This window comes from Amblyomma maculatum, chromosome 10, assembly GCF_055883805.1.
Source record: "Amblyomma maculatum isolate TAMU_Amacu chromosome 10, ASM5588380v1, whole genome shotgun sequence".
Taxonomy (NCBI): domain Eukaryota; kingdom Metazoa; phylum Arthropoda; class Arachnida; order Ixodida; family Ixodidae; genus Amblyomma; species Amblyomma maculatum.
Window position 1 is genome coordinate 63203346 of NC_139353.1, and position 27294 is coordinate 63230639.

The window sequence follows — 27294 nt, forward strand, 5'->3', positions numbered from 1 at the left end:
CTATTGTGTATGTTTCCGTTTGGTGGCCCTCTGTCGGCGGTTTTGACTCGATGCCTACATAGGCATTAACGGAGTAGGCAATAGCTGCAGGGAGGGAAACATAGTGGTTCACCGCGCTAACACAAAGAACGACAATTACACAACACAGCTATGAATAACCAACTAGGTCCAATTTCCGCCATTTGAGGGCAAAAATATGTCAAAAGGAGTTGAGGAAGCAAAGCGGTGACGTACAAACGCTGCATAAGCAACAATTACTCACCATATATCCAGTGATGATATACAGAAGCGTCTACGGTGCCTCCATGTTGTCCGCGCGCCGCCGTTCAGGGTGATGACATGCTTTGTACCACATCGCGTTTCCGCGGTGTCATTTTGGTTTTAGGCGGCTGTCCGTGCGGTCGTCATTTTAGTTTTAAGCGGCTGTTCATGCCGTCGTCCCTGCCACACACGTCCCTGCAGCCGGTTAGCGCGGTCATGCGCTGTCATGTCGACGCGCGAAACGCTCCTTAGGACCAAAATGGCGGCGCTATCATCACCCTGAACGGCGGCAAGCGGGCAACATCGTCGCACCCTAGAAACGCCTTTCTGCAAGCACCCCGCTGCGGGGTGCAGTGGTTAGGGTACTCTACAACTGTGCCCATGCATGCGAGAGGAAATAGCGGTTGCGGCGGCCACGTTTTGATGGAGGCGAAAAGCAAGGCACTCATGTGCTGTGCGATGTCCGTGTACCTTAAAGAACCCCAGGTGGTAAAATTTTCCGGAGCCATCCACTACGACGTCTCTCATAGCCTGAGTAGCTTAGCAGAGTTAAACCCCATAAACCATTCCAAACCTTTCTGCAAACGGGCCGCTCTGTGTCCTAGTGATTTGAGTATTCTCTGGCATGCAAGAGGTCCATGATTTGATTCCCCATGCTGCCAAGTACCCTGCCGCTACCCAATAGGTACAATCTCTCCCCTAACCTGAATCTGAGCTTCCCTATGACGAAATGATTGTAAACTCGGTCCATGACCTCCTACTTTTATGGACACGGAACGCAATATACCATAGCACCTTCTGGATGAGTTCCATCAGCTTAATAACGGTTCTTCCCAATCATTTGTGGACACGAAACTCAATATACCATAGCACCTTCTGGATGAGTTGCATTAGCTTAATAACGGTTCTTCACAATCATTTGCACAAGAGCCTCAAGCAACAGCACGCAGCTATTTTGTACATGCTTTAAGTGACTGCCTAATTCGCTTTCCAAAGCCTAGTTTCCGATAAGGTATGCTTCAATCAGAGTCCTGAAAGAGCTCTATGCTTCAACGCAGTACTACGAAGTTCATGTTTTTAAAAGTGATAACGTCAGTCGTAAACATCAGCGAAATGAAGAAAGTACAAATACGTTTCTTATAGAATTGTAAAAGGTAAAGTGAAAGGAACACCACGTCTGCTTGCGCCAAAATAACGTTCTGAAGTCCTCCAGACTTTCGCCGAAATTACGAATTTTTACAGAGACGCGACGCCTTTTCCCGCCTCCCCACCCCGACCTCGACCGAGCACAAGCCACCCTGCTCCGCATACTACAGACACATTAAATTCTCAGTCGCTCCAGGCTATCACCAATTACTAACAGGAAATACGACCCCGCATGTCCAAATTGCAACAACGGAGAACCCGCCACTCATGCGCACATCCTCTGGGGATGCGAAAGTAACCCGCCCCCAAGAGTCCTCTTGCCAGCTCCCTCTGCGGAAAGCTGGCACCAACTCCTTACCAAGCCAGACAAGAACACACAACTTGCACTTATTTCGTGGGCCCAGGATGTCTCCCCCACCTGGGGGCCACACAGAACCCACCTGTCCTGATTCACGACGTCTGGGGCAAATAAAGTTGCTTCTTTCTCTCTCTCTTTCTCTCTCTTGTGAATTGTTTCGCGCAGATACTTCAGACGCGGTATATTTGAACGGTCCTCGGCTGGGCAGATATACCACGTCTAAACTATCTTTCCTGCAATTCGGCACGACATTTCTCATTATTTAAACTACGTGAGAAAGTGCATTACAGCTTGCTCTTGTATGTTCATTAACAACTAATGGCAATCAAAAAAACACAACCCTCACTACAGCAGCAAAGCCAACAGGAAGTGCTCTCACTTTAAAAGATCAGAAACCATCAACTTATTTCAATGCAGCCTCTTTAAGAACCATCTTTATTGGATGCATTGCCAAAGGGTTGAAGCTCCCTTGACAACATGTGCCCGCGCGATTAATTTGCATATCAGTCTAACCTCTGGTCTTTGTTCTGCCTTTCCTTCCTTGAAATTGTGGAAATTACTGTCAACACAGCGCTGTCCTTGTGGGGCGGTACTTTCGTTTTATTTTATTAGGTCATAATGGAGATGATGCGAGAGGCTGAAAACAAAAAACAAACTTGCAGAAACAGATCGTAAGAAATAATCGGCACTCATTACAGGAAAGTAATGGTTGACAGAGAGCAAGTACTCTTATCCATTTAGATCAGTCAAAAAATGACGGAAGTTTGCGCCAAATAAAGCTGCCCAGCGTGACGGCCGCGCTTCGACGGAGGCGAGACGGAAAGGCACCCGTGTACTGTGCCATGTCAGTGCACGTTAAACACACCATGTGGTCGAAATTTTCGGAATTCACCCCTACGGCATCTCCATAGCCTGAGTCTCCTTGGGACGTTAAACCCTGCAAACGAAAATGTTTTTTAGTGAGAGAACTCTGTTCGGCGAAATCATGTAGGGTCTTTATCATTTTAATATCGGCAAAGTCTGCACCGACGCTGGATATCAGGGTACAATAAGATAGTGACCTACTGTTTCGTATTGGGCGCATATGTTCTTGCGCTTGGAGAGAAAAGAATGCCTCCTTTCCTTCTATGAATCGTTTTTCTCTTGCTTGAACACCATTTGACCTTCGGGTCACTAAAATTATGGAGAATGCGTGAACGAAATAGCTTTTTTTTTGTGGTCGCAATATGCTCATTTGTTTTGACATGGCGGTGACGCATGGACGGGCGATGTATCTGGATATTACCACTTAATCGCGTCTTACCTGCAGACGTGTACGCATAGACGTGTTGAAGGCGGGCATGCGATTTGTTTTTTCGATTCGAAAACTTTTTGTCTTTTAATATCTACACTCAAATGCTAGTGTCTCAGGGAAACGTTTTGCTTTACTTCCTTTAAAATTACAATGTTTGCAAAACGCGACGTTAAGACCAAAGCAGTTTACTGGGCATAAATTTTTGATTGCTCTAAATATAAAGAAACAAAACGTCTGCTTCCTTTTCGACTTAACAAGAAATTTCGAAAAAGCACATTTTTTGAATGGAAATATGTTTATCAACGTGACTCTTATCAATTTAATTGTTCTCAAAATATTATTTCACGAACTATTTTTGTAGGGCCTTTCTTGGGTCTCTGGTAATTTATTTTCTAATTATTATCAACAACAACCACGTTGGGAGCCTGTGGGAGTGGAGAACAAGCATTAAAATAAAAGTTTTCTTCCTAGTTCGAACAATATGACGTTCTTATTCCAAAATATTCCACAGTTGCCTCACATTTATTCACCAAAATGACTCGCATCGGTTCCGTAAGATATTTTTCACTAGTTAATTCAAACGCGGAGCAAGGCTAAAATTCGAAATTTCACTGTGATTTGAAAGGTTTGGCAATTAGCCTTAATATGTTGCTAATATAATTTCTACAATATTCCACACCTCACTCAACATTAAAGCCAATGACAATAAAAGGGGGGCACAGTCACTGGGTGTTTTTTTTTCTCTGTATTTTCTTTTGACGTTACCAGACAACAGAGATAGGAGGTCAGAAATATAAAACTATTTATCCTTCATTATTCGTTAACAAATTATGACTTTCAACAAAGTGAAATTTCGACTGAAAACAAGCACCGATCGCCACGAGCCATTAATATATGTTTTGTGCATAAAAACTTCGCAAAAGGAAAAATTCAAAAGGAAAACTTTATGAAGTAAAATTTCTCGGTCAAGCAAGCAGTCTTGAAACTCCTGGAATGCAAGCATATAATATTAGTGACAAGGGCAGCAGAAAGTGCCTTGTCACGCGTGTTACACACACGCACACACACACACAAAGACCTGGCCCACCTCATCGGCGCCACATCTAATAATAATAATAATAATAATTGGTTCACAGGAAGGGAAAGGCGCATCTCAACCGCGCCGTAAGGGAGGGGAGGAAGGTGGGAGTTAAAGTGGAAAGAGAGAAAGAGGAGCCGTAGTGGAGGGCTGCGGAGTAATTTCGACCACCTGGGGATCTTTAACGTGCGCTGACATCGCACAGCGCACGTTAAAGATCCCCAGGTGGTCGAAATTACTCCGCAGCCCTCCACTACTAACATTTAAAATTGTTTCTCGAGTACTCCACTACGGCGTCTCTCATAGCCTGAGTGGTTCATAGGAAGGGAAAGGCGCAGAACCTGTACATTTGTTTCTGTGGACACCTGAACCGCGCCGTAAGGGTAGGGGGAAGGTGGGAGTGAAGGTGGAAAGAGAGAAAGGGGAGCCGTAGTGGAGGGCTACGGAGTAATTTCGACCACCTGGGGATCTTTAACGTGCGCTGACATCGCACAGCACACGGACGCCTCTTCGTTTCGCCTCCATCGAAACACAGCCGCCGAGGTCGGGTTCGAACCCGGGCATTCCGGAGAGTAGTCGGCCGTCTTACCACTGCATCACCCCTGCGGGGTGGTGGGGGTAATAACTTTATTAAAACAGAGGAGTTTGGGGCATGCATGCCCCTGGGCCCCCGCACGGCCCCACTACACTCAAACGTTCATGTTTCTATGGTTCATGACGTCGGCAGCCCAGTCTGTGGCGATCTTCTGCCGAACCGGGTCCTCAGAGTGCAGCAGGGTCTCCCAGTCCTCCCAGGTGGTAAGGTGCTCTAGACCCCGCGGGGGAGGATCCGCCGGGCATTGGAACAGGATGTGGGCTAGGGTGGCAATGGAGTTGTTGCAAAGGGTGCAGGAGGGATTGGCATTGTTTCTCAACTCAAGACTGGTTTAATGTTAGTCTTAGACATGAACCACTTGTATTTGCTAAGAATAAGCGCACGTACGCTTATAAGTAAGCCCCGCCGGTGTGGCGCAGCGGTTAAGGCGCTCGACCACTGTGCCCAAGGACGCGGGATCGAACCCGGCCTCGGCGGCTGCGTCTCAATGGAGGTGAAACGGAGTGGCGTCCGTGTGCTGTGCGATCTCAGTGCACGTTAAAAAACCCCAGGTGGTCGAAATTTCCGGAGGCCTCCACTACGGCGCCTCTCATAGCCTTAGTCGCTTTGGGACGGTAAACCCCACAAACCAACCAACCAGCTTATAAGTAAGGTCAATACAGGTACACGTAGTGCAAATTGCGCATCCTGAATATTCTTTTTCTTTTTTTGCGTCGGACTACCTCTGCTCCAAGGACACTAATGCTTCTCGTTTAGACGTGGTTTGCGATTGCATTATTCATGCCTAACCCCATCGTAACTTAGCCACCTGATTCACTGATTCTCAGTGACTATGAAAATTAGTTGTTTCTCAACTCAAAACTAATTTTCATGGTCACTGAGAATCAGTGAATCAGTTGGTTAAGTTACGATGTTAGGCATGAATAATTCAATCGCACACCACGTCTAAACGAGAAGTATTAATGTCCATGTTCTGGGCTTGGAGCAACCGGAGTCCGATGCAAAAAAAAAAAGAATATTGAGGCTGATCAATTTGCACTACCTGTACCTGTATTGACCTTACTTATAAGCGTACGTGCGCTTATTCATTGCAAATACATGTGGTTCATGTCTAAGACTAACATTAAACGAACGGAATGAGGTGAACGTTATCGCACATGCAAAAAATTTCATTTCCAACGTACAGCGTATTACATCTAATCTCTAACGCATTCCTACTCGCGTTCTCAGCTTGCTAGAGAGCGTGCCGGCTCTTGTCTCTACGACACGAAGTCGTGTCCCACGCGAAGTCTCCCAAGGCCAGCCGGTTCACACGCCCTCATCAGATTTGCAAATGCCTTGCGTTTCGACATAGCAGGCAGACGGTTGGCACTGCAGTATTCTATGACACAACTCACAGGAACGCCTCTGGAGCTGCTTTCCCATAACTAAATGCACGCAATGTCATGTACGTAATTCCCAGACTGCATTGCTCTCTAGCTGTGTAGCATACATTTTTTTGTCATTAATTTTCGCTGACAAAATTATTATATATGTTCATCCGCAAGTGGTTTACTGTTCAGACGAAAAGGTACAGGAAAAAATGTGCTTTGCGTAACATTTACGGGAAGCCAATTATGGCCACAGTTGAGCTCTGCGAAGACATCGCGACCGTGAGCTTTTAATGCTTCTACTTCGGCATACTTAGCCGCTGAGTGGTGACATCCAGTACCACAGTTCTAGCGAAAGCGAGCGTGGTCTCAGACAAATCATTTTTTCTCTATCAGAGAAGAAATCGTGAATGATGTTGGTCTGCAGAAATGTCCCAATAAATGTGAATAATTATGCGAAGCTCTGGTATGGTAATAAATGCAGAGTGCACAGCTTTAAAGGACATCATGGCAGTGGAAATCACGTTGATCTTGGGAAGGCTACTGTATTCTATGCAAAAAAAGGTGAAATCATCGCCTATGTATTCATGGATTGCTGGAAAGCTGTTTTCATTTGAGACGCCCACAAAGGACTCTTATTTTCAGCTTCAGCCTTACGGTGTGAGGTATCGTCTGATTGAAAATGTGGACAGTGTAGCATATAACCCTGTTATGGTGTTAGGCCGGCAGGTGTATAAAGAAGTTGGATGGTAGTGCTTAACGCAGGTCTTTACACATGTACAGGGGGAGAATCCTTAAAGGAAGGTTTTGTAAGGTATTGTGAAGTTAACAAACTTATTGATCCGCCGCCCGCACTTTAAAACCTTAAAATCATTCAAATGAAATCATTCAAAGGTTTTTATTCATGCTACGTTAGCCAAATATGGTTGAGAAATCTGTAAGTATCGTATATTTGGAGCGTAATAAATAAATATGACACGCTGTATTGTGTAGTGAGAGGACGACAAAGCTTCAATGTCCGCAGATGAGAAACATTCGAGGTACATTTCGACCACCAGGGGTTCTTTAACGAGTGCTGGCATCGCACTTCTCTTTTCACCTGCATTGAAAAGCGGCTTTTCGACATTCAAGTCGTTCGTAGCATGCATGAGCACTGGTAGAAGCGGGTTTTTAGTTTCTTTGCGCTCTTTTCCGGCACCCGCTTGTTGGCGCTGAATGCCTTGGATACTGACGCGGGTGCTGACACTGGGCAGACAACACTCCCAATGTCTCTTGCGTGCTCCTGTGGCTCGTTTTGGTCTTTATTTGTCAGATTTTTTCCTTTCAATAAAGAAGAAAATCTATATGAGGTACTGCAAAGTTACGCTCAACTCTTAATAATGCTTCCTTACATGTATGGCATTATTTCAGTTACTGCACTTTACTCGGGAATCAACTAGAGACAGCAATAAGCTGTTGAATCTTAACAATATATTCGATGAATTGAAACCATCCCTTAGTCGATACTTGACTCAAATCCCAGATCTTCCCGCCGAATTTTACTGCACCCTTTGATTGCGCACATGTATCGAATGCCTTTAAGTTTTCAATCGCTATTAGCGTGGGACTGCAGTGTGTTCAGTTTCTTAAGCGACGAGAAAAAAAAAAAGAGCCTTTAGCTACATTCAGCGAAGTTGTCTGCAAATAAGAATGCACCTTGCGAACACCTACACGGCTTCCTTTGGCATCTTTTGGTAAAGTGCTACTTGCAAGCGATTTGCCTTTCCCTTTCTGGAAAGCAGCACCAAGACGGGTCCTTCGGCTAAACGAACTGCATTGCAGACACCCACTAGCTTAACATCTGATTCTAATTAGTGTCACCGTGCAGCGTGCCACGGTCAATAATTACAAGACCGAGCTCAGTGAGCCACATCGCAGGCCAATCACTAGAATAATGGAACTCGCGGCTCAAGAGGGCGCGCCTGTCGTCAAGGCGCTGCTGTGGCGAAGAGGCGGTCAGCACACACGACGATTCTTTCCAGCACTTTGAGAAATTCGCGCGTGGTTGACGTCCTCGGGATGAGCCTTCGCGAAGCCGAGGAAAGTCGGTGGACTGAAATAGCACTATTCCGTCTCGCTTGCGGTTTCGGCGGTGGGGACGAGCCCTCCGGTTCAAGAAGAAGCGTCCGAGCCAAGCGGCAGTTTTGGAGATAGGATCACGGGTCACTTCCGAAGAATTCAGAACCCTATTCTTCGTTGAAGGCGCATTGTACTAGAACGCAAGAGAGTGTGCTAAGCAACAGTGTAATGCGGCCGAAGAACAACAATGGAGGATGAACAATGTTCACATTATTTCTGTTTCCACAGTGCAAAAGAGGAGGATATGCTGAAAGAAATACGTTGCATCTGATTATTGTTAAATTCTTTTTAGTGGCCGTAAACGGATCTTCAATGTTCCAAGCAACGGGGGCCAAAAAGAGCACTACTTGATGCGTACGCGGCGGATGAGACTGAGCACCGTCTTTGAAAAACAACTCTGTGCGACTACGTTTAATTAATTGAATAATTTATTTATTTATTTATTACTATACCCACAGCGCCGTCTGGCTTTACAGTGGGGAATTACAATGCTTGCGACGTGACTCCAGCACTTCATTCGATTTATGCGCTCATGAACGCTTTTTCGAAATTACAGGCTTTGAAGAAAACTGCTTACACACAGGCAGCCTGAGATTCTTTTTTAGTACAATATTCTCGTCTATAGCTTGATGACCTTCCGACTTAAGAGTGAAGCGACCGCACTTAACAGAGAACGAGCACAATTTTTCGGTTCAGAAAAAAAAAAAAAAAAGCATCAAACTCCTTTAAAATAACACTTGCTGTCTCGGGCTTAGCGCTTTTTTTTAATTGAATCTTTTGTTTTGACTTAAAACTTTTTTGATGTTCTAAACTTTAAATATCACCGTCGTCAAAATAAGCCTTATATAGCCGCTGTACAGGACGAAAGCCTCCCCCATATAATTACAATTAACCCAGTTCTGGCACATTGGCCTAAAGCTAGAGGATGGCGTAGAGAGTGAAAATTTACGTTTACATTCTTAAATCCAAATTGTTGATTTATCTTTCCAACCCAGTGGCCTGGACAGCTCCAACGCTCTGCAATGCATCCTGACGCTCAAGCAGTTTGCCCTCAAGGGCCACACGGTAGTCTGCAGCATACACCAGCCAAGTTCAAGGATCTTCCAACTTTTCGATCGGGTGAGGCACACTGCGTTCACTCACGTGTCTTAATGTGCAGTTTTGTCCCAAAGGTTTCGAATCACGTCGTTTCCCTATTACAGCGCCACTTACGACACTGTCGAAGGCCTCGAAATGCATGCGGGACAGTACAATTCACCATTCAACGAATTTGTGCTTCACGGATTTGCCATAACTGCCCATGTGCTCTGAAGACAAACTAATGCATTGTTTACAACACTTTCCGTGTGTAATAACCTGTTCATTCTCACACATGGCATATTTAATGAAGTTTGCGTCCTGGGTCGTAGCATTTGTAATGGCGTTTGGTTAAAATTCATTAAAAGAACATGAGAGCTTTAAATATACTAGCTCTTTCTCATAACGTTGTTCTCTATATCCCGGCCTCGGGCAAGGTTTTCCTTTCTCAACCAATGCACTGACCTCTGCATGTCAGCACACAAAGTGAAATGAAGTTGTTGATGGCTCCAAAGACTAATTGCAGCACTTGCATAACATTGAACAATACGGTAACAGGGACAATATTCGGGAGTGAACATTTTCACAAGCTTTCCGAACAAAGTTTGATTTAGTGTTTTAAAGAATCGAGATCAGGTAGTCGATGTTTACAGTCATTTTGAAGGCGCACATGACATTGAGCATTATTTCGTCGCCACACCAGACGCTAAGAGCAATATTCTAAGGAGACGTCAGCGGAGTAGCATGAGTTTCCTGCATGTATTTAAACAGGCTGCGCAGTAACGAAATTATTTTCTGCTCTTTCCCGATAACTCCTTAAAAGTTGCACAAAACGATATATTCGCCGCTGATAAAGATATATGCAGCACATAAGCACCCAGTAAACCAAGAATCGGGAATACAATAAAATTGAAAATCTTCAAGGCATATATTGGGTTTTTATGAGCTAGCTACTGACACCATTACAGCAGATCTAAGCTCTGTGATACCGAACAATATGTAATAAATATACTGTATTGGGTCTGAGGAATTCCTGGTAAAGCATATGCGAAACCTATTCGAGTGGAGTTTATTATATTCACTCACAAACGATTTTTTTTTCAATGCCTTACAGTTATATATCATGGCTGATGGTTATTGCATATATCATGGCACTGTTCGAGATCTACTGACTGTCATGGCAGCCAACGGGTTGCAATGTCCAGCATTTTACAACCCCGCCGATTTTGGTAAGACGACATTTTTGTGCACACAACCCATAGTTTAATTTCAAGTCAGTTTGGTTTTTTTCTTTAACCATTTTATTAAAAAGCGGCTATAAATTGAATTAGTTTTCCCAATAAAGAAAACCTTTTTGTTAAAATAGCGGTTGAAAAACTTTTCATCTGATAATTCAACATCGCATAGTGGCATTAATTTTAGTTAAATGCGAATTCCACGTGACGGCTCAGCTTCTTTGACAATAAAGTTCTGGCCTTTCTATCCAGTAATTGAAGTGGCCTCGGGTGACTATGGTGACGTCAAGGGTGACCTAGTGCGCTACGCCGAGCGACATAGTGAGCCCGTGCCCTGCAGCGCGACTCCAAAATCGCTTGCGAACGGAGGAGATGATCTCAAGGAACCAGTGACGGCAATAGCACCTCTTCTGAAGCAGGTATATGATTTGCGCTACGTTCGTCTACCTGTTGTAAACCAAGGTAGCAAGACCTGGAACGCTTTAGACACGGAGTTGTTTGCCGTTTCAGATTTTAAAAGGGTCATTGCGAAGAATATTGTCGAGTTTATTTAGTAAAAAGCTGTTGAAGCGTATTGAACGAGTAAAAGGAATTTCTAAATATTTCCTTTCTTTTTTGATGGCTTTTTGGGGCAATAACGCAAAGTGGCAGTGAACGTCCGAGCAACAAGGAAAGATTTATTTCGCTTCAACATGTTTAAAGATCTAAGTGGCTTGAACCTCGCTACCAGCTTCTCTGGCTCTATTTAAGATGAATGGCAATGTAGGCTAAATGTCGAGATAGGGAACTCTTCGGTCGGGAGTCTTACTTGGCTTAGGCCAACATGCGGAACGGGATAACTAAATCGGAAGTTTTGAATTACGACATACTTGGACGACGACGTACGCACCATTTACTGTAAGGAAAATATCTAATCCAGCTATCACAGCAGGGATAGTTCAGATGCCTGACTGCGCTGTTTCTCGACTACGAAGCTCCAACCGATGAATCTGGTCTAAACATGTTGCATATAGTACGCGGCGTAGTATAATGAAATGCATTTTTCTTCCTACCGCAATACATCGAGAACTAAAAGTAAAATTTTCCTTTTTTTTCCTTTGTTTTTACTTTTCAGGAGAACCATCGGCTAGTCACCACCGCCCCTTGCTGTGTACAAATGAATGTTCTACTCAAACGCTGCTGTCTTTCCCTTATTCGAAATCCGGTGAGTACCGATCTCTCATTTGAAAGTTACTAAATGTTCACTTGGAGGGACATGTAACCCTTTTCAGAAGCGAAAGAATAGAACTTCTATTTCTGCGTGTCACAGTTTAGAACAAAGCTTTTTCACTGCATATACCTGATGAGAGTAGCACCATTAAACGACTGTGTATCAGGCTCTGCATTTCATATAAGCGAGCAAGGCACTTCAGTCATGCATTAGAAATTCCTCTGCAATATTTTACAGCTATGGGGACCGGAAAAGCAGTAAAATTCGACTCAACTCTTCATCACGCTTTTTTCGATGCGCCAAACCTCCTGCGCAAATACGCGTCCACCATAAACGCAGCAACTGATTTGACTCACGGATGAACCATCACTCGTCGCACAAGAGCTTCTTCGTCGCAGTCGATCGGGTGAAGGCAGTAGATCCAGGCGTCGTGCCTCATCATTGCCGCAATGTGTAGACGCATGTCCTCATACATGGTTTAAGAATGCAAAAATGCTTAACGATTAAAATTTTAGCTCCCATTGAACGCCATGGCTCTGTCCACCAAGGCAGACGGACATCCCGACATGGAACGGTTATTCGAATATTTCCAGAACTTCTCTTGTGTTGTTTTCATGAGCGTTGCTTCAGATGTAGTCATGTGAAGAAGTACTAAGTGTGAATAACCTTTTTTTTTTAGTTTACTACTTTAAATAGTGAAAATGTGAAGGTACAAGACTTATTCTGCGAAAAAGTCTAGCACGAGCAAAGGATGCCGTTGCTCGTCCGCGCCATCCGACGCAGCCAACGCGCACCGCGATTTTGTTCAAAGCGCGTTAATGGCACCAGACGGCGCCAGTCTTTCCGAAATAGTCGCATACTCTGATAATTATGTGCATAAACAACCACTTTCTTTCAATTTTCCTACTCGCCAACAGTCACCTAAGTCGCTGAGACGCTATGAGCTATTTCTATTGCTAATAACTCACATCAAGTTACTAACAGACGCTCATTTAGTATTGACATCTTGGCACGACATGTCGATGTATCCAGCATGAACTAGGTATGTTACTTCAGTTATCAAATACCGCTATCGCTGTCCCCAGCGACCACACAGGAGCACACGCATGATTAAAATTAGGCTTACTCAAAATATGTGCTTTGTTTATGCCAGCAGAACATTGACCAGCATGCATACATCCCTGCAGGTAGTGATCTACACGGAGCACATAGGAGAGCGCCCATTTTTTTTTCTTGCTATTCCTTTTTTCAAGCGTACAAACACGATGCCATTCACTTAATTGCAAATAAGCAGATTGCGACGACGAACAACGCGTCGAAGCAAGCCAAGTTTAGCTTGCTTCACTAGGTGCTGCATTGCTTCCCCTAGAAAAGAAGTTCGACCTCAGCGTAATAGAAAAAAAAAGGAAGAAAAAAAAACACCGTACAGCGCAAGGCCATGGCCCGCCATTTTCACCAGCATCGTAGGAGGAGGGCCAATTTCGCTTGCTGAGGATATTTGATACTGCAGGAGTGTGAAAAACATCAGAGAAGTGACGGTGAGACAGGAGCCAGTCGAAATAGGCTGATGGCGATGGCTATAACTCCGATAATAATTATTATTTGGAAAAATATGTTGCTGCAATGACTTCAGGTGATGACGACTCAGAATCAACAAGGTACAAAATATGTTTTGCTGGAAGCAGGCTATTAACCCTTTAATTAATTAAAATAAAGTTACTGCCTTTTTTCAGACAGATTCCCTTAGCCTCAACGTAAGTATAGCAAGTTTTACCAGAAATCTCCACGGTTTATACAGTTTATAAAGTTGTTAAAGGGTTAATTTCTAGATCGGCCTTCTGTTTGAACAAGTTTTTACGTTAGGATTGGAAATGAGAACTTTTCTGAATGTCGTCTAAATATCTTTCTTTATTGAAGAACTCACAATAAGTGCTCAGGGCTTGCATCTAGTGACATAAGTGGCATAACTAAGACCTATAGCCTTTCCTAGTACCTCCCAGACTACTCGATTCATTATTGCGACGAAGGTTCCATTATCACATATATGCATGGATAATAGCCCCTCCTGGATAGGCCCAACCAGCACCCATACTATCGATAACTCAGAACATAAGACATTGAGAGGCAATTCATATCTTCATTTTACTATTTGCATCTGACAAAATCGCAGTTCATGGTAAGAAATAATGTAGACCTCACGCCACAAGGTGACTAATAATTATCCTTGCAGTCATTCTCTGACGAGCTGCCTATCTTCGACAGCATGTATTCTCTTACCTGGTGATGTGCCTATGAAGGTAAAGCTTGCGTCACACTGTCTTTCTTGTGCCCTTTTGTATTTTTTGTGCGTGGTGCCCTCAATAGGAACAAAATTGTGCGAGTCGTCTAAAGTGTAAAATAAAGAGATATTAGTGCTCTCAAACCATTCTTTCCTGCGTGGCGTTTCACAACATGCCTTGTCATTATATATATCCTAAACACTGCTTCTCTTTATTAGCTGTTTTTTTTTTCAGTTGCATGAGTTTAGTCCTGTAATAACCCGTAGGTAATATTAGGCTGCAAAATCTGTGACAATAATGACTTCCCCCGTCCCTCTCTTACCCACCACCTTTATATACACTCACCCCCTTCCCCCAGTGCAGGGTAGCAAACTGGTTTATTTTACCAGTTAAGCTCCCTGCCTTTCCTGCTCCTTATGTTCCTCCTTCCTCCACCTCCTTCTCCTATGCACTGCTGCATGTGCTCTTATCGTGAGAAAGAAACCACTAGTTAGATTCCGGGTGCAGCATCTGAATTTTAGAGAAACCACGGTGGGAAAGTGCTAATAGGTCATCAAAAGAAAACCTGGTTGCTGTAACCACTCTGCCTTTGGATTACGTATTTCACCATCACTGTTTTAGCCTCATCGTACGAAAAAATTAATCAATATAAATATTTCGAAACCCTTTTACGCTCCGAAGTTCTCCTAGGGCACCTAAAGTGGATTTGTTATGTAAAGATAGACCTAGTGTATAAAAGATTGGGTCAATCCTTCAATGTTCGTAAATAAAACAACGCTAAAGATAGCACAGAAAGGAACAAGCACAATAAGCGCTAATGGTATGGAGCTACTCAGGTCTCCGAGGATTCAAATGCACTAAATGTGCACTATAGGGGGAATTTCAATCTGATTTTTGTCGTTGACAACCAATCTGATTCGAAACTACTTTTTTCAAGTCTTTATTTTTTGAAAAGCCTTCTTTGTTCGTGGAGCAGCTCAATGAGCACGATCCTTCTCGGAATACTCCTCGAAATACGGGCAACAGTAACCCCATACAGGATCATCACTCTTTGTACAGATGGTGTTCCACCTTCGGCTGGCTACGCATGTGCTGGTCGGCGTGTGCATGGGTCTCCTATACTACGACATCGGCCACAAAGCGGACAGCTTTTTCAACAACGCCACGCTCATATTCTTCTCTGCAATATTCCTCACTTTCACCGGCATGATGCCCGTCGTCCTCAGCTGTGAGTACCATGGAAGAAAATATCTGCACCCGCCCCATTCACATACTCCCTAAAACTTAATTGGAGAGGAAAGGTTGAGAGCGTTTTTGTTTAAGCTTAGTCACAAGATGACCCCAACACTGCAGTCTTGCAGAAGTGTTTCTCGCACAAATTCATTGGAACAATGTTCGGAAAATAGAGATTCAAAACTACGCCCACTAGAAAAGGAAGGGTCGAAATTGGCTTAAAAAGAGTACAGTCGTACTGAGCATCTGGACCTTTGTCTGCTAATGTTCAGTGTCGCGCATTTTCGACGTGCGGTCTTCGCAGTGTGCACTTGCTACTACCACGAAGCTTCTATGTAAAATTTTGATATCAACATATTCTAAGCGACCAGCGCATCCCGGGCAAAATGTTTCTAGTCTGTAAGCAAGCTGTATAGATTAAAATGGGACTCCTGAGTGCGGCGACTACCAGCCAGCGTTCAACGGTGATTTTCTCGTTTTCTGAAATATGTCGAGGAAAACTATCGGTGGATCTGTAGATGAACAAAAAAATTACTCAAACTGAGCATTAAAGTTCGCTTGTGGCCTTCAATTTTATATTTCACGCAGCGAACGGTAGGCAAAGTAAAAGGTATTCACTCCCGAATAACATAATGCTCAAATCTCAGCACCGTTAACAAAGCTTCTAACATTGTTTCGTGTATGTGCATTGGCTAGCATTTCTTGGGGGGATAATTTGTTTCCTTGACAAATTCGTAATTTAGGTATGAATAGATTAACCCCGACAGAGTTGTTTGCGGTGGATATTGTTGCTTTCTACAGGTTTTGTTTTGAAAGTGGCAATAATGATAGAGTTTATAACTACGTAATCATAGGAGCACGCTGAAACAATAGGCCCACCTCATTCTATTTCATAAGAAAGGCTCTTCGTGACAAAAATTCGTTACCAGAAAACGTTACTTGTTCGTTCCCGCCAGAGTGTAAAAGAGAAAAAAGGGAGCCAGCGAACTTCATACATTCACATTCTCTCATGGTTTGTCCTTGTACAGATCCCCTCGAAGCCGCCGTATTCACAAGAGAGCGGAACAACTCCTGGTACACCCTAAAGGCTTACTACCTGTCCAAGACCATCGTTGAAATTCCATTTCAGGTGGGCTGTTTTTTAATAAAGTTTGGAAGATTGCTGATTATACATATCACGTGGTAGCCAGGTTCTTAACATCTAAAACTGCAAAGTGGAATATCACACAGAGTTGTGTATCACTCAGACGGGTCACGAGAAAACCTCACGGACGCATGTTGAAGTTCTGATCTTGAGTTATTGGTTTTGGTAAAAAAAAATGACTCTTCTAGGTTCTTGATACAAAATATCAGATGACTTGGTCGTCTTGAAATTATGGCACCAATACTCATAAAAAGATACTGCGGTGATGTTATTTTAACATTATTTTGCAAGTGCTCTATGAGTGCGGCTACCACTTTTGTGAACAAAAGCAATTTTGAAATTACTAGCTAAGGGTGTGGTATTCCTTTCTTCCTAAACGGAATCTGAGTCATTCTCTAGCGTTCCGAGATGTGCAGATTTACCAATATGGGACTTAAAATTAAAAAAAAATGCATGCTTTAGAAGAAGTCCTGGGATGTGTGCTTCTGTGTGTAATGTATGGGATGTGTATTCTAGCTTCCAATTTTTTGATATATTCCTGTTTAAAAATTTTGCAAGATATAAAGAGAAAAAAGTCAAGGCAGCATTCTAGTATCATTTGTCGCCAGACTAATATGCGCTAATAAAAATTGTTTACTCCTTTGATCTTGCATGCTTTACCATGTACTTCAAGTACTGTTGAGAATTTTGCCTCTGCTTAAAGATGACGAGACACACTACACTCTCTCTTGTGCAGGTAGCCTACCCCGCCATATTTGTGGCAATCCTCTACTGGATGACGTCTCAGCCACCAGAGATGAGCCGCTTCTTCATGTTCTCCTTGCTTTCCATTCTGCTGACGCTAGTCGCCCACTCGTTAGGAATGCTCATCGGTGCTTTCGCGAGCGTCGAGGTAAGCAATCAACGTGCCAAAAAAGAAAGAGTCAGGCGTCTCAGAGCAGCAGTGCACTTCAAAGACTGGCCTCCGCGCCAAATATGAAATCAACCAACTAGGCAGTCTGGGGAAAATTACGAAACATAAATATGAACACCAATCGCACTACTGGAGACTCCAATTTGCTTTTCAATAAAAATAAACTAGGTAACTAGTACACCATTATAATGCGCTTAGTATCTATGGAAGTGTGTGTTTAAGGAAGGAGCATATATATATATATATATATATATATATATATATATATATATATATATATCAAGGAAAGCAAAACCTCAGCATGCAGAGTACGCAGAGAGCCTTATGGCAGTGCGAGGTCAGGCCATTTGCGGAGAGAAAATGATTGTAGTCGGCGCAGTAAATTGTTTCTTGAAAAATAGATAATAGATACATTTTTGCTATGCCAGAATACCGCAGTTATCTTGGTATCACTTAAGTGGACACGTTAGTCGCCATCTCTGGGTTGTTGCTGAAAGTGCGTTGGTCCCACCGTACTCAACGTTCGAAGCTCACCTTTTTTTTTTTCGCGGTGTACTTTACCAAGCTTCCAATGGGATATCAGCACAAACATGCTTGTGGGCACAATACGCTTTCTGTACCTTTTGAATTCCATACATTTAGGGGTCGGCCCAGTCAGAAGTCGTGTCTCGCCATATCAGACCCCGTATTTAGCTACACAGTATACGGCAACGCCCGCTTTATTATCTGCCTATTCTTGCTTTAGAAAACTGCACTTAGGCTGACAACATTCGTCTACTGTCTCGCACTCTGAAGTGCGCTGTGCATAGTTCATGCTGATATGCTTCTGAATACCTAGGCCCCGTCCCGTCGTCGGAGTTTTCCACAATTACATCGGCGGAGCATTAAATAGGCTCCAAAGGTTGTTCCTGCTTAAGGTGAAGAGAAGCCATGGCCTTTATGCAGCTATATTTGGTTGCGGTTGTAATCAAAACTGTACAGTTTTTATTCTTTCCAGGGACACTCTTCAGCACTGTGCGATTTGAATGACCGTTTTTCGCGCATCTGCATTTCTTACCACAGCATATTTTAAAGGACGGTCATTAGCAGAACGGGCAGAATAGCGAGAGTTAGGTTTATTATTCTGCACCCTCAACATTTGGCAAACGCGATGCGAGCTCCACTTGTCTTTCCAATTTCCCAGGTGGCCGTGTTCCTGGCACCGGCAGTGGCCATACCGATGCTCCTTTTCAGCGGGTTCGTCGTGACACTGAGAGCGATGCCCCGCTACCTTCATTGGATTTCCTACGTGTCTTTCGTGCGGTACGCCTACGAGGGATGCATGCTGGTCATCTACGGCTACGACAGACCCGAGCTGGAATGTGCCGAGCCCGATGAGTGGTCCGTGCCCTGCCTTTTCACGGAACCGGCTGAGTTCATCCGGTTCATGGGCCTCAACGAAGTCAGCGTCGAAGTCTGTGCAACCGCTCTCGTTGCGTTCGCGGTAATTTTAAACGTGGCTACTTACGTGGCTCTTAGGCTGAGAGTAAAGCGGACGTTTTAAAGAAGGCTTCCACCAACTCTAGCACGATACGAACGGTGACCGTTGTGCGAGGTGTGCTGATTGCTATCAGCGTTGAGCGGACTGTTTTCGAACGACGTGACTGCGTGTTTCCAAAGAAAGACCAATAACGAAGCTAGCGAGTGAATTTTGCCCGTCTGTGTGACACATTGGGCGCCAAATGGTGTGTACCAAGCTGCTGTTCCCGGTTCTACCTGGAAGACGGCATTTGGTCGTCAAAATGACAAGACGACAATATTTTGGCCAGGCTGGAATGAAGTAGAGCGTGCACCATATTAAAGCAACATTTATTTGCACCGGTACCCTGAATCCTCCGTGTGATCATGCAGAGAGGTTCATCGCTGTAAACATAGAAGACATAGGCGAATATGTAGAAGTCTCATTCTCACAAGCATTCCTATTGCCGGTCAGGAGTGACTTGAGTAGCACACCTTGTAGACAAAAACTGATGTCCTTTACAGTACGCACTGTTACACGGCAAATAATTTCCAGATTTTACACACATGCAAACCACACTTTGTATTTGTTTTGTTGGCGTTGAAGATTCTCTATAACAGTATTCTTCCAAAGAAAAGAATAATACAAACGAACAAAATATGTGCATATCACTGCTATCTATTTAGAAATCACATGTTCAGTAATAAGTTTAGCTATAAACGCCGAATTATTAGACCCACAACAGAGGGGAGATATTGCTATGAGCCGATGTGAAAGATGACGATGCGGACGAACTGTGTGTATGTCTGGCACGCTCTCCCTGGCTGAATCCATCTCATCAGCCTGTGCCTCTACGTGATGTGCGCACTTTGCCTGTGCCTTGTGTGCGATGTGTGCTTCTACGTGAGGCGAACACCTTCTCTCCCGTAATAATATGAAGCAAATGAATGTAAGAAAAGCTCAAGCGCAATGCGCTGCACATGGCTACAGGTAATGCAAAAACAACACAGCAGAACCGAAGATATGACGCAGAAGCAGTGAACAAAACCACATCACTTAAAAATTGTCTTCGCTAGAAAGGTGTAATGAGCAATTGCTCACACAAAAAAATTATTTCCAAAAGTTTGAATCTTAGAAAACTAGGCTTTAACAAATGTCGTCCTGACCGTCATACGTGTCCTGAGTTAAACGCTTTGTGAGTACCGAGTTCCGATATTTTTAATGCACTAGGTAAAATGTTATGCATAATTCATTAAGGAAGCAATCCTGCTGCGCATTTCGAACGTTGGAATATGTTTGGTTTTCATTAGTCGGGTAGGTGAATTCAGTCCCCTCTTTGTTATTAATCAACCCGATTTTTCTCCTTTGCACTACCTCGGGCCGATAATATATTTATTATTTCGGGTCTCTTAAAAGTGCCATTATAGGCTGACTAGGATCAAAGAAATCTCTTAAATGTGGGAAGTTTGGCCTTATCAGCAGTGCGTCTCGCTTCCTGGCTGCATAACTTAACATAATATCGATAGGCCAATGAACCAGTATTTCTAATATAGTTATGCAAATTGATGTGTTTGTTTACATATAACCCTAAGTATTTATGATATACAACTTGCATAAGGCAATTATTTTGCATTAAAAACTTTATGAAACAGGGTAAATTATTTTATCCGTTATTTAAAAAAAAAGATAGTGATTTCTAGATTTTTTTTTTTCGCATCGAACTCAGTGCCGATGTCGCCCAAGTGGAGATGCGAAACTCGAAACTAAATAGCCCACAAGCGGCCCCTTTTCTCGGTCACTGACGGCTACCAAAAACCCGTTCGCTGTGAGGAGGCTGGGAGAAAAAAGCGGGTCAACGCCAGGAAAGAACTCGGAAGCTCACGTGTGGGAAAGACAGAAAATTCTGCCTGTGCATTCTAGAAACTTATCCCACTATGGTCGTATTCGCGCTTTCGCAAAGGTTGCATGTGTTCGTGATTGTGGTGTCTGGTCCGGCCCGGCCAGGCCGGGACAAATATACATTGACCCTGACTCGGCCTGAGGAAGAAGGCTTCCGAACCGCCTGAGACCGGTTTATCAACCGGTCTACCGTCGGTCTAGAGACCGGGTACGAGCTTTCATCCCTGCCAGAGCCCGTGCACAGCTCTAGTCGGAGGTGCTTGGTAATTCGTGTCTCCTCATCCTGGCCCGGAGTTTCAACGCCCTGCGGCTTCTTACGCCTTCGGCAAGAAGGTCCAGGGGTCATCGCTTGGCTGGTCCTCAGCCTGCCTGACCCCCGACGCGACTTCACCGTTACGCAGCTCCGTCCCCGCCCGCCCCCTCCACAAGACACGATGGCGAGACTGACCCGAGACGCGACTCACACGACCACAAGACACGACGACCAAGCCGAACACCATATGACCCCATTGACCCCTATGGGCCAATCTTCTTATATGATAGATTGATAATATATTATATTATATTATTAACTGACCTATATGAAGAGAAGGCGACCCAGGCTTTTAGGTTTTTTTTGCCTGTGAATAAAGGAGCCATCGTGGTCAGATAGGGCAAGGCTTCCAGTGTTTGATTGAAGCGTTGCCTTGATGTTTTTGGCCGTTAAAATCTCAAGAACCGGACTCGTTTTTAAATGTTCTAGGAGTGAACGTGAACGTTATACGTTACAGCTGCAGATATGTGGTGGAAGTTGTGGATGTGTCGCCCGGACAATGTGAGTGTTGGACTGGTATGATTGTCCTTCTAACATTTATGGTTGGCTAGACATCTGCTTGGGAAAGAAGTGTGCGAGTGTGATGTACTGAGTAGAAGAGGAAGTTGTGGCTGAGTGTTGAAGAGGAAGTGTGTGCTCATATTATTATAGTTGGTAGTGTGCGCCTGTGTTGTGTTTCTATGCACGTGTTTGTGTACGTTGCGCCGCAGTTCTGGGCACTATGCAGCACCAACTCGCCCCTCAATCTGTTATTCCCAGCTGACGACCGAGAGATGGCTCTGCTTGGTAGCGTCTAATAGAGCTCTAGCGTCCAAGAGAGCTAGCCATAGAGACGTGCCGGTAGAGGAGAACCGCGTGCTGACAGAGAGGCAAAAGCGGCGTTGCGGCGTTTATCAAGTGGTGCCTTTAGCTAACATTACACTAATTTATCAGTGCGCATTCGGCACATCAGTAAGTATTTTTGTATCTCGCCTCAAAGATGTTTTTAATAAAGAAACGCGAAAGTTTCCACAAATTGCGATGTGATTTTTCTTTAACACTTCCCTCCCCATGGTGACGAAGTACATGCTAATTCAGAATCCAAGTGCTTTCTGAACTTTCGCGTAATCTTAATAATAATAATAATCAGTTCAGAGGAAAGGAAAGTCGCAGTATCTGTCACACTTCTCGATAGACGCTTGAACCGCACCGTATTGGAAGGGAGGAAGGTGAGAGCTAAGAAGGAAAGAGAAAGGGGTGCCGTAGGGAAGGGCTCCGGAGTAATTTCGACCAACTGGGGATCTTTAACGTGCACAGAAATGTAACAGTTTCTCCTCCATCGAAACACAGACGCCGGCGGTCCGGTTCAAACGTGGGTACTCCGGTCGGCACAGTAGTTGGGCGTCTTAACCACTGCACCACAGCGGCGAGGCACTTGGAATGTCTTCAAATGCATTTTTCAGACAGACATGTTCAAAAAAAGAGAGCTTGAAAGAAAACTGCTCTTAGCACGCAGTCATGGACCCCTTTTCGAATATGAGTATGAAGGACGCCCCTTCTTTTTTCCTACATAGATTTCTTCTGGACTCCTATTCTCAGCAATGGCTGCATACTTTAATGCAGAGGCAGTTGCATCATGGTATTTATTATCAAGCTACCTTTTGTTTTCCTTCGCTTGTGAATCGCCAACCAATACAAGAAGGGCCTGAGCGAAATCTAATGGGTTTGATTTAAAATATCTTTTTGATCACTCGAAGCCCTGCCCCACGTACACACATTTTCTCAGTTAACTGAAGCTAACGCAAAAAAAAAAAAAAAACCTAACCCCTTTTAATTCTATGCTATTATTTGGGAGCATAATTCTCTGATATCTATGATATGCATCCTTTAGTTTTTCACTGCCTTCTTTCGAACTAGTAGCCCATAAATGTAAGAAAAATACAGCGTTCTCTCAGTACTATAATCTGTTCTAGTTAACCCCTTAAAAACAAGCAGCTGTTTTTGAAGATTCGCAAAATAAAGATCAGCATCTTCAGTACGGAAATTTAGCAGCGGTGGTATAAACATTTTCAAATCATTATTTCAAAGCTATCTTACAATAAAGGTATCTGGAAAATGAACTGCGATGCAGTAATTTCAATGACGCCTTTACAATAAATCTCTGAGGCAATTCGGAGAAGCCCGTTCAAAAGAACGGGACTGCGGCCATAAACTGAAACTAGCCCGCCATTCCCGTGGCCGGTCGAGCTGGCTTGTTACGGCGATGTGTGCAATAGCAATTTACAGACCATCTCAGCCGCCTCGCTACACATCACCGCTTACCAAAAGCCAGGCTCTCTCGGTTGTCTCGACTGCATTTCAGGCGTCTGCTTCGTGTTGCAACGCTTACGTGCGGTAGAAATAGGCTCAGTGGGTTTGAAAGAAGCAACGTGACATTACGAGTACCGCTGCGGGCTACAGAATATACTGCCAATTGCTCACTTCGGTTGCTACCGCGGCCTTATGGTTCAGGAATCATGACTTTACTTTATAAGGCCTCCTTGCACGGTAACCTAAAATATATATCCCGTGTTCATTGAATCAAAGTATTTAGCAGCCTTCACTCAGTCATGGAGCGAAAAATGGTAGGGGTAACATTAAGAGTTAGGAAGCGTGAAGATTTAGTCAGAGAAATAACTCAAGTTACTGACATTCTAGTGGAACTCTAGAAGAAGAAATGGGCATGGGCACGACATGTAGTGCGAAGAGAGGATAACCGATGGTCGCTTAGGGTAACAAACTGGATTCCTAGGGAAGGAAAGCGTAGCAGGGGTAGGTAGAAAGTTAGGTGGGCGGATGAGGTTAAGAAGTTCGCAGGGGTCAAGTAGATGCTGCTAGCACAGAACCGGGTTAATTGGAGAAATATGAAAGAGGCCTTCACCTTGCAGTGGGTATAGTCAAGTTGATGATGATGATGATGACTCTGTCATACTCATTTGATTACGGGTCTTAGGCAGGCGACAGGGTAGGTACGTATTGCTGGTTTTGCTTGCACAAATTATCCTTAACTTGATTCCACATATGCATTCATGTATGGCAAGAAATTCAGAAAAAAAAATAACCCATCCCTCTCTGGCCCTTCCTGCGGAGGCCGTTTGCGTCACGAAAACTCATTACTTCTTCACGCGATGCTTTAATAGAATAAATCGTGGCACTGGACAGCCACATGCGTTTGGATCGTACGCAGTCGTGAGAGGTTGGCTACTGGCCAACGAACAGAGCTAGCTAGCATTAGCTGCCGGTTCGATGAAAGAAGTCGGAAGCTTATGGACAGCTGCAGCTGACCAACGCCAAGTGAAATATGGCGTGGCTGACTAACGAACTTCGAGAGGCCCCGCATCCATAATTAGAGCGGGTGAAAAACGCACGACGAGAAGGCGAGGTGAGGACGGAAGTGCGAGTGTTGGGTTTGTCGTCATGAAGTTTGGATTAGCGCTCGTGTTTGCTGTTGCTGTGTGGGACGTGCGAGGTAAGTGGCGTTAGACCATTCCTTATAAGTTGTATGCCCCAGCAGAACTAGGGCGGATGGGAGTGATCTCTCGTGCAGCATATGCAATGGTTAGCAGATAATAATTGCTGTTTTTATCATCTATATCGCAAATGTAAAGCATCGTAAAAACCATAAAGATTTAAGTGGCACGAATTGAAGGTGGCTGGTGAAAATTGTTCCTGTAAGCAGATGAGACTGAGTTATAATGAGTTATATGAGCTATCTGGATAGCAGTGTGCTCACTGAGACTGTAGTAGAGCACAGCTAATTTGATAAGGAAGCTGAATTCCTCAGGTGGGAAGTCATGTGGGGCTTAACGTACGAACACGACACAGATGTGAAGAACAGCGTAGTGGAAAGGGACATATTAATTTAACCTGCGCCCCGCCATGGAGGTGCAGTGGTTTGGGCACTCGGCTTCTGTTCCCGACGATACGGCATTGAATTCCGGCCGCGGAGGCCGCTCTTCGATGGTGGCGAGAAACAAGACGCCCGTGTGCTCTGCGATGTCAGCGCACGGCTATGAACCCCAGGTGGTCGAAATTTCCAGAATTCTTCAATACGGCATCTCTCATAGCCTGATTAGTTTTGGGACATTAAAGCCCGCAAACCAAATCAAACCAATTTTAGCTGCCTTGCGCTATTTAACGTGCACTGATATCGCCGAATAGACGTAAATTTTTATTATCCCTTTTATTGTAACGGGGCTGCCGGCACCTGGACAGAAATTCGTTCAACGGCTCTGCAGTCGAGTGTACTGGAAACTGATCAACTGCGGCAGGATCAGTGGAACGATTCCTCGTGTTGAAATGCACGCATCTGTTTCACTCCAGTAACAAAGTATTTCAGAAACAAACGTAAGGAAAATGAAGCGATTGTTACGAGGCTCATACAAAGAAATCAAGTAGCCACTGGCACCGAGGAAAGCAAAGGAGATTTCTGTTTGTGCTGATTATAGTTAGATAATATTGTTTTCATGGAGATAAACAATTAGGAAGTACAAGAAAAGCAGTCACATGCTTCCGGAATGATCCGAACTCACGATGGGCAAATTTCGCGTGCGGTATAGTCTACTTGACCCCATCGGCGACATATTGTTGTTTTTCCTCTTTATTCCACTTTCTCATTGGTAATATTCATAATTACATATTAATAACCTTCCATAAAATTCCATAAGCTTTCCTTGCTATCGGCACGTTGGCTACATTTGGCTTTTACGTCTATTTGACTCTGGGCATTGACATTTGACCTCTATTGGACATCTAATTGACTTGACTATTTGACATTTAGCTCTTGGCTCTTACGTCTATTAAGACCCGCTGACTACATGCTTTTGGGAAAACAAGCCTTATTCTTTCAAGTGTCTTCATAGATTGTTCCAGCAACTGTCAATGCTACGTCGTTCAGAAGAAGCACTTTGGCTAAATGACATAATTGTTATCATGGTAACAGCATTTGCTTTTTGGAGCGACCATACTTGATTATACAAGAAACAATATTATTTGCAAGAATTGTTTAAGCCTACTGAATATAATGTTCTGCTTGCAATGTACCGATATAATCAATGTTTGTGCAGCATGAACACTTGGCATTTTACGTATTTCTTACAGCTGCCTCAGGCGTGACTACTGCTTAATTAGCAAAATGAACTGAGAAATCAGCTTTATAAATCACCCTTCCTATCATAAGTGGGGTGCAGCCACAAATGCTTCATATCGCTGATTGCTTATAATTGCAAGAAAAGATGCGGTAAAATATGTACAGTGTCTGGCAAGTGTAATGCTCCCTGCACATAACAGGATTTCATAACTTCGTAGCCAACAGCTTGATATATCTTAGAATAGCGCTGCTCAAATATGAACACTCTCTCACCCTCATCCCTCAACCCTCATCAGGAGTAGCATGCTAGGATTACCACCAGGCAGACATCTCTTGTGGCCATTAAAGTATCTCTCTCTCTCTCTCTCTGTGTGTAAACGAAAATATTGGGGAGTTAAAGCTTCTTCTTGTCATTTTACGGACTATGTTGCACAGAAAACTGCTTTTTCTTGAATAGTCATGACGTCCTAATTTGTTGCAGGGATGTAAAATTGTACAAAGGAAGTGTCTACAAATAATACTTCTGTAGTGACAATGGAAATTAATCTTACCTAACTAATTTATGCGAGTAGTCAAAACATTTCACTCAAAATATATAATTTTTGATTCAATGTATGTCACAGCTTTTCTTTTGATCATAGAAAAGCAGCCCACTGCTGAATATTATTTGGTGCACAGATATTACCTTAACACGCTAAAGTAAAATATTGTTCTCTTTCTATGGTAAAAAGCGGACATCAAGGAATGTCCCCACCTAGACTGCGCCAAAGAAGGGCCGAAATGCGTCGCCGTACAAGTCCCTGACAGCGCCTGCAAACGTTGCTCATGCAACGGTACAGAAAGCAAGAATCCAGATTCCAGTAAAGAGCCAAATCATGAAGTTGCAAGCGATTCTGCTGGGAAAGATGAAGGTAACAAGAGGACTGCGAATGCAGGTGCACCAGGCGCAGATGCCGAAAAGGAACATCCAAAATCCAAAGAGAAATCGCTTTCAAAGCCAGAATCAGAGTCGCACAGCAGCGGCGGCACTTCCGGCAACAATGGCGACGGGACAGAAGTCAGCCCCTGTGCTGACTGCCCAGAAGGCTGTATGGTAACCATGTTCAGGGGCAAATGCACCGGTTGCGTTTCCATCGAGGATCCAAACACGGAGTGTCATTGAATTA

General features: G+C 43.9%; 1 protein-coding gene across 1 annotated transcript in view; it reads left to right on the forward strand.

Annotated features, from left to right (window-relative positions):
- The window catches only part of LOC146176682 (ATP-binding cassette subfamily G member 4-like), a 57104-nt gene extending 37933 nt beyond the window's left edge, over positions 1 to 19171 (forward strand). Inside the window, exons 7-14 of the mRNA XM_084582921.1 lie at positions 9216 to 9339; positions 10412 to 10526; positions 10785 to 10951; positions 11647 to 11736; positions 15081 to 15249; positions 16283 to 16383; positions 17135 to 17290; positions 18495 to 19171. Coding sequence (XP_084439047.1) covers positions 9216 to 9339; positions 10412 to 10526; positions 10785 to 10951; positions 11647 to 11736; positions 15081 to 15249; positions 16283 to 16383; positions 17135 to 17290; positions 18495 to 18854 — 1282 coding nt within the window. The 3' untranslated portion in view covers positions 18855 to 19171. The remainder of the gene's footprint in view (positions 1 to 9215; positions 9340 to 10411; positions 10527 to 10784; positions 10952 to 11646; positions 11737 to 15080; positions 15250 to 16282; positions 16384 to 17134; positions 17291 to 18494) is intronic.
- The last annotated feature ends 8123 nt before the right edge of the window (positions 19172 to 27294 follow it).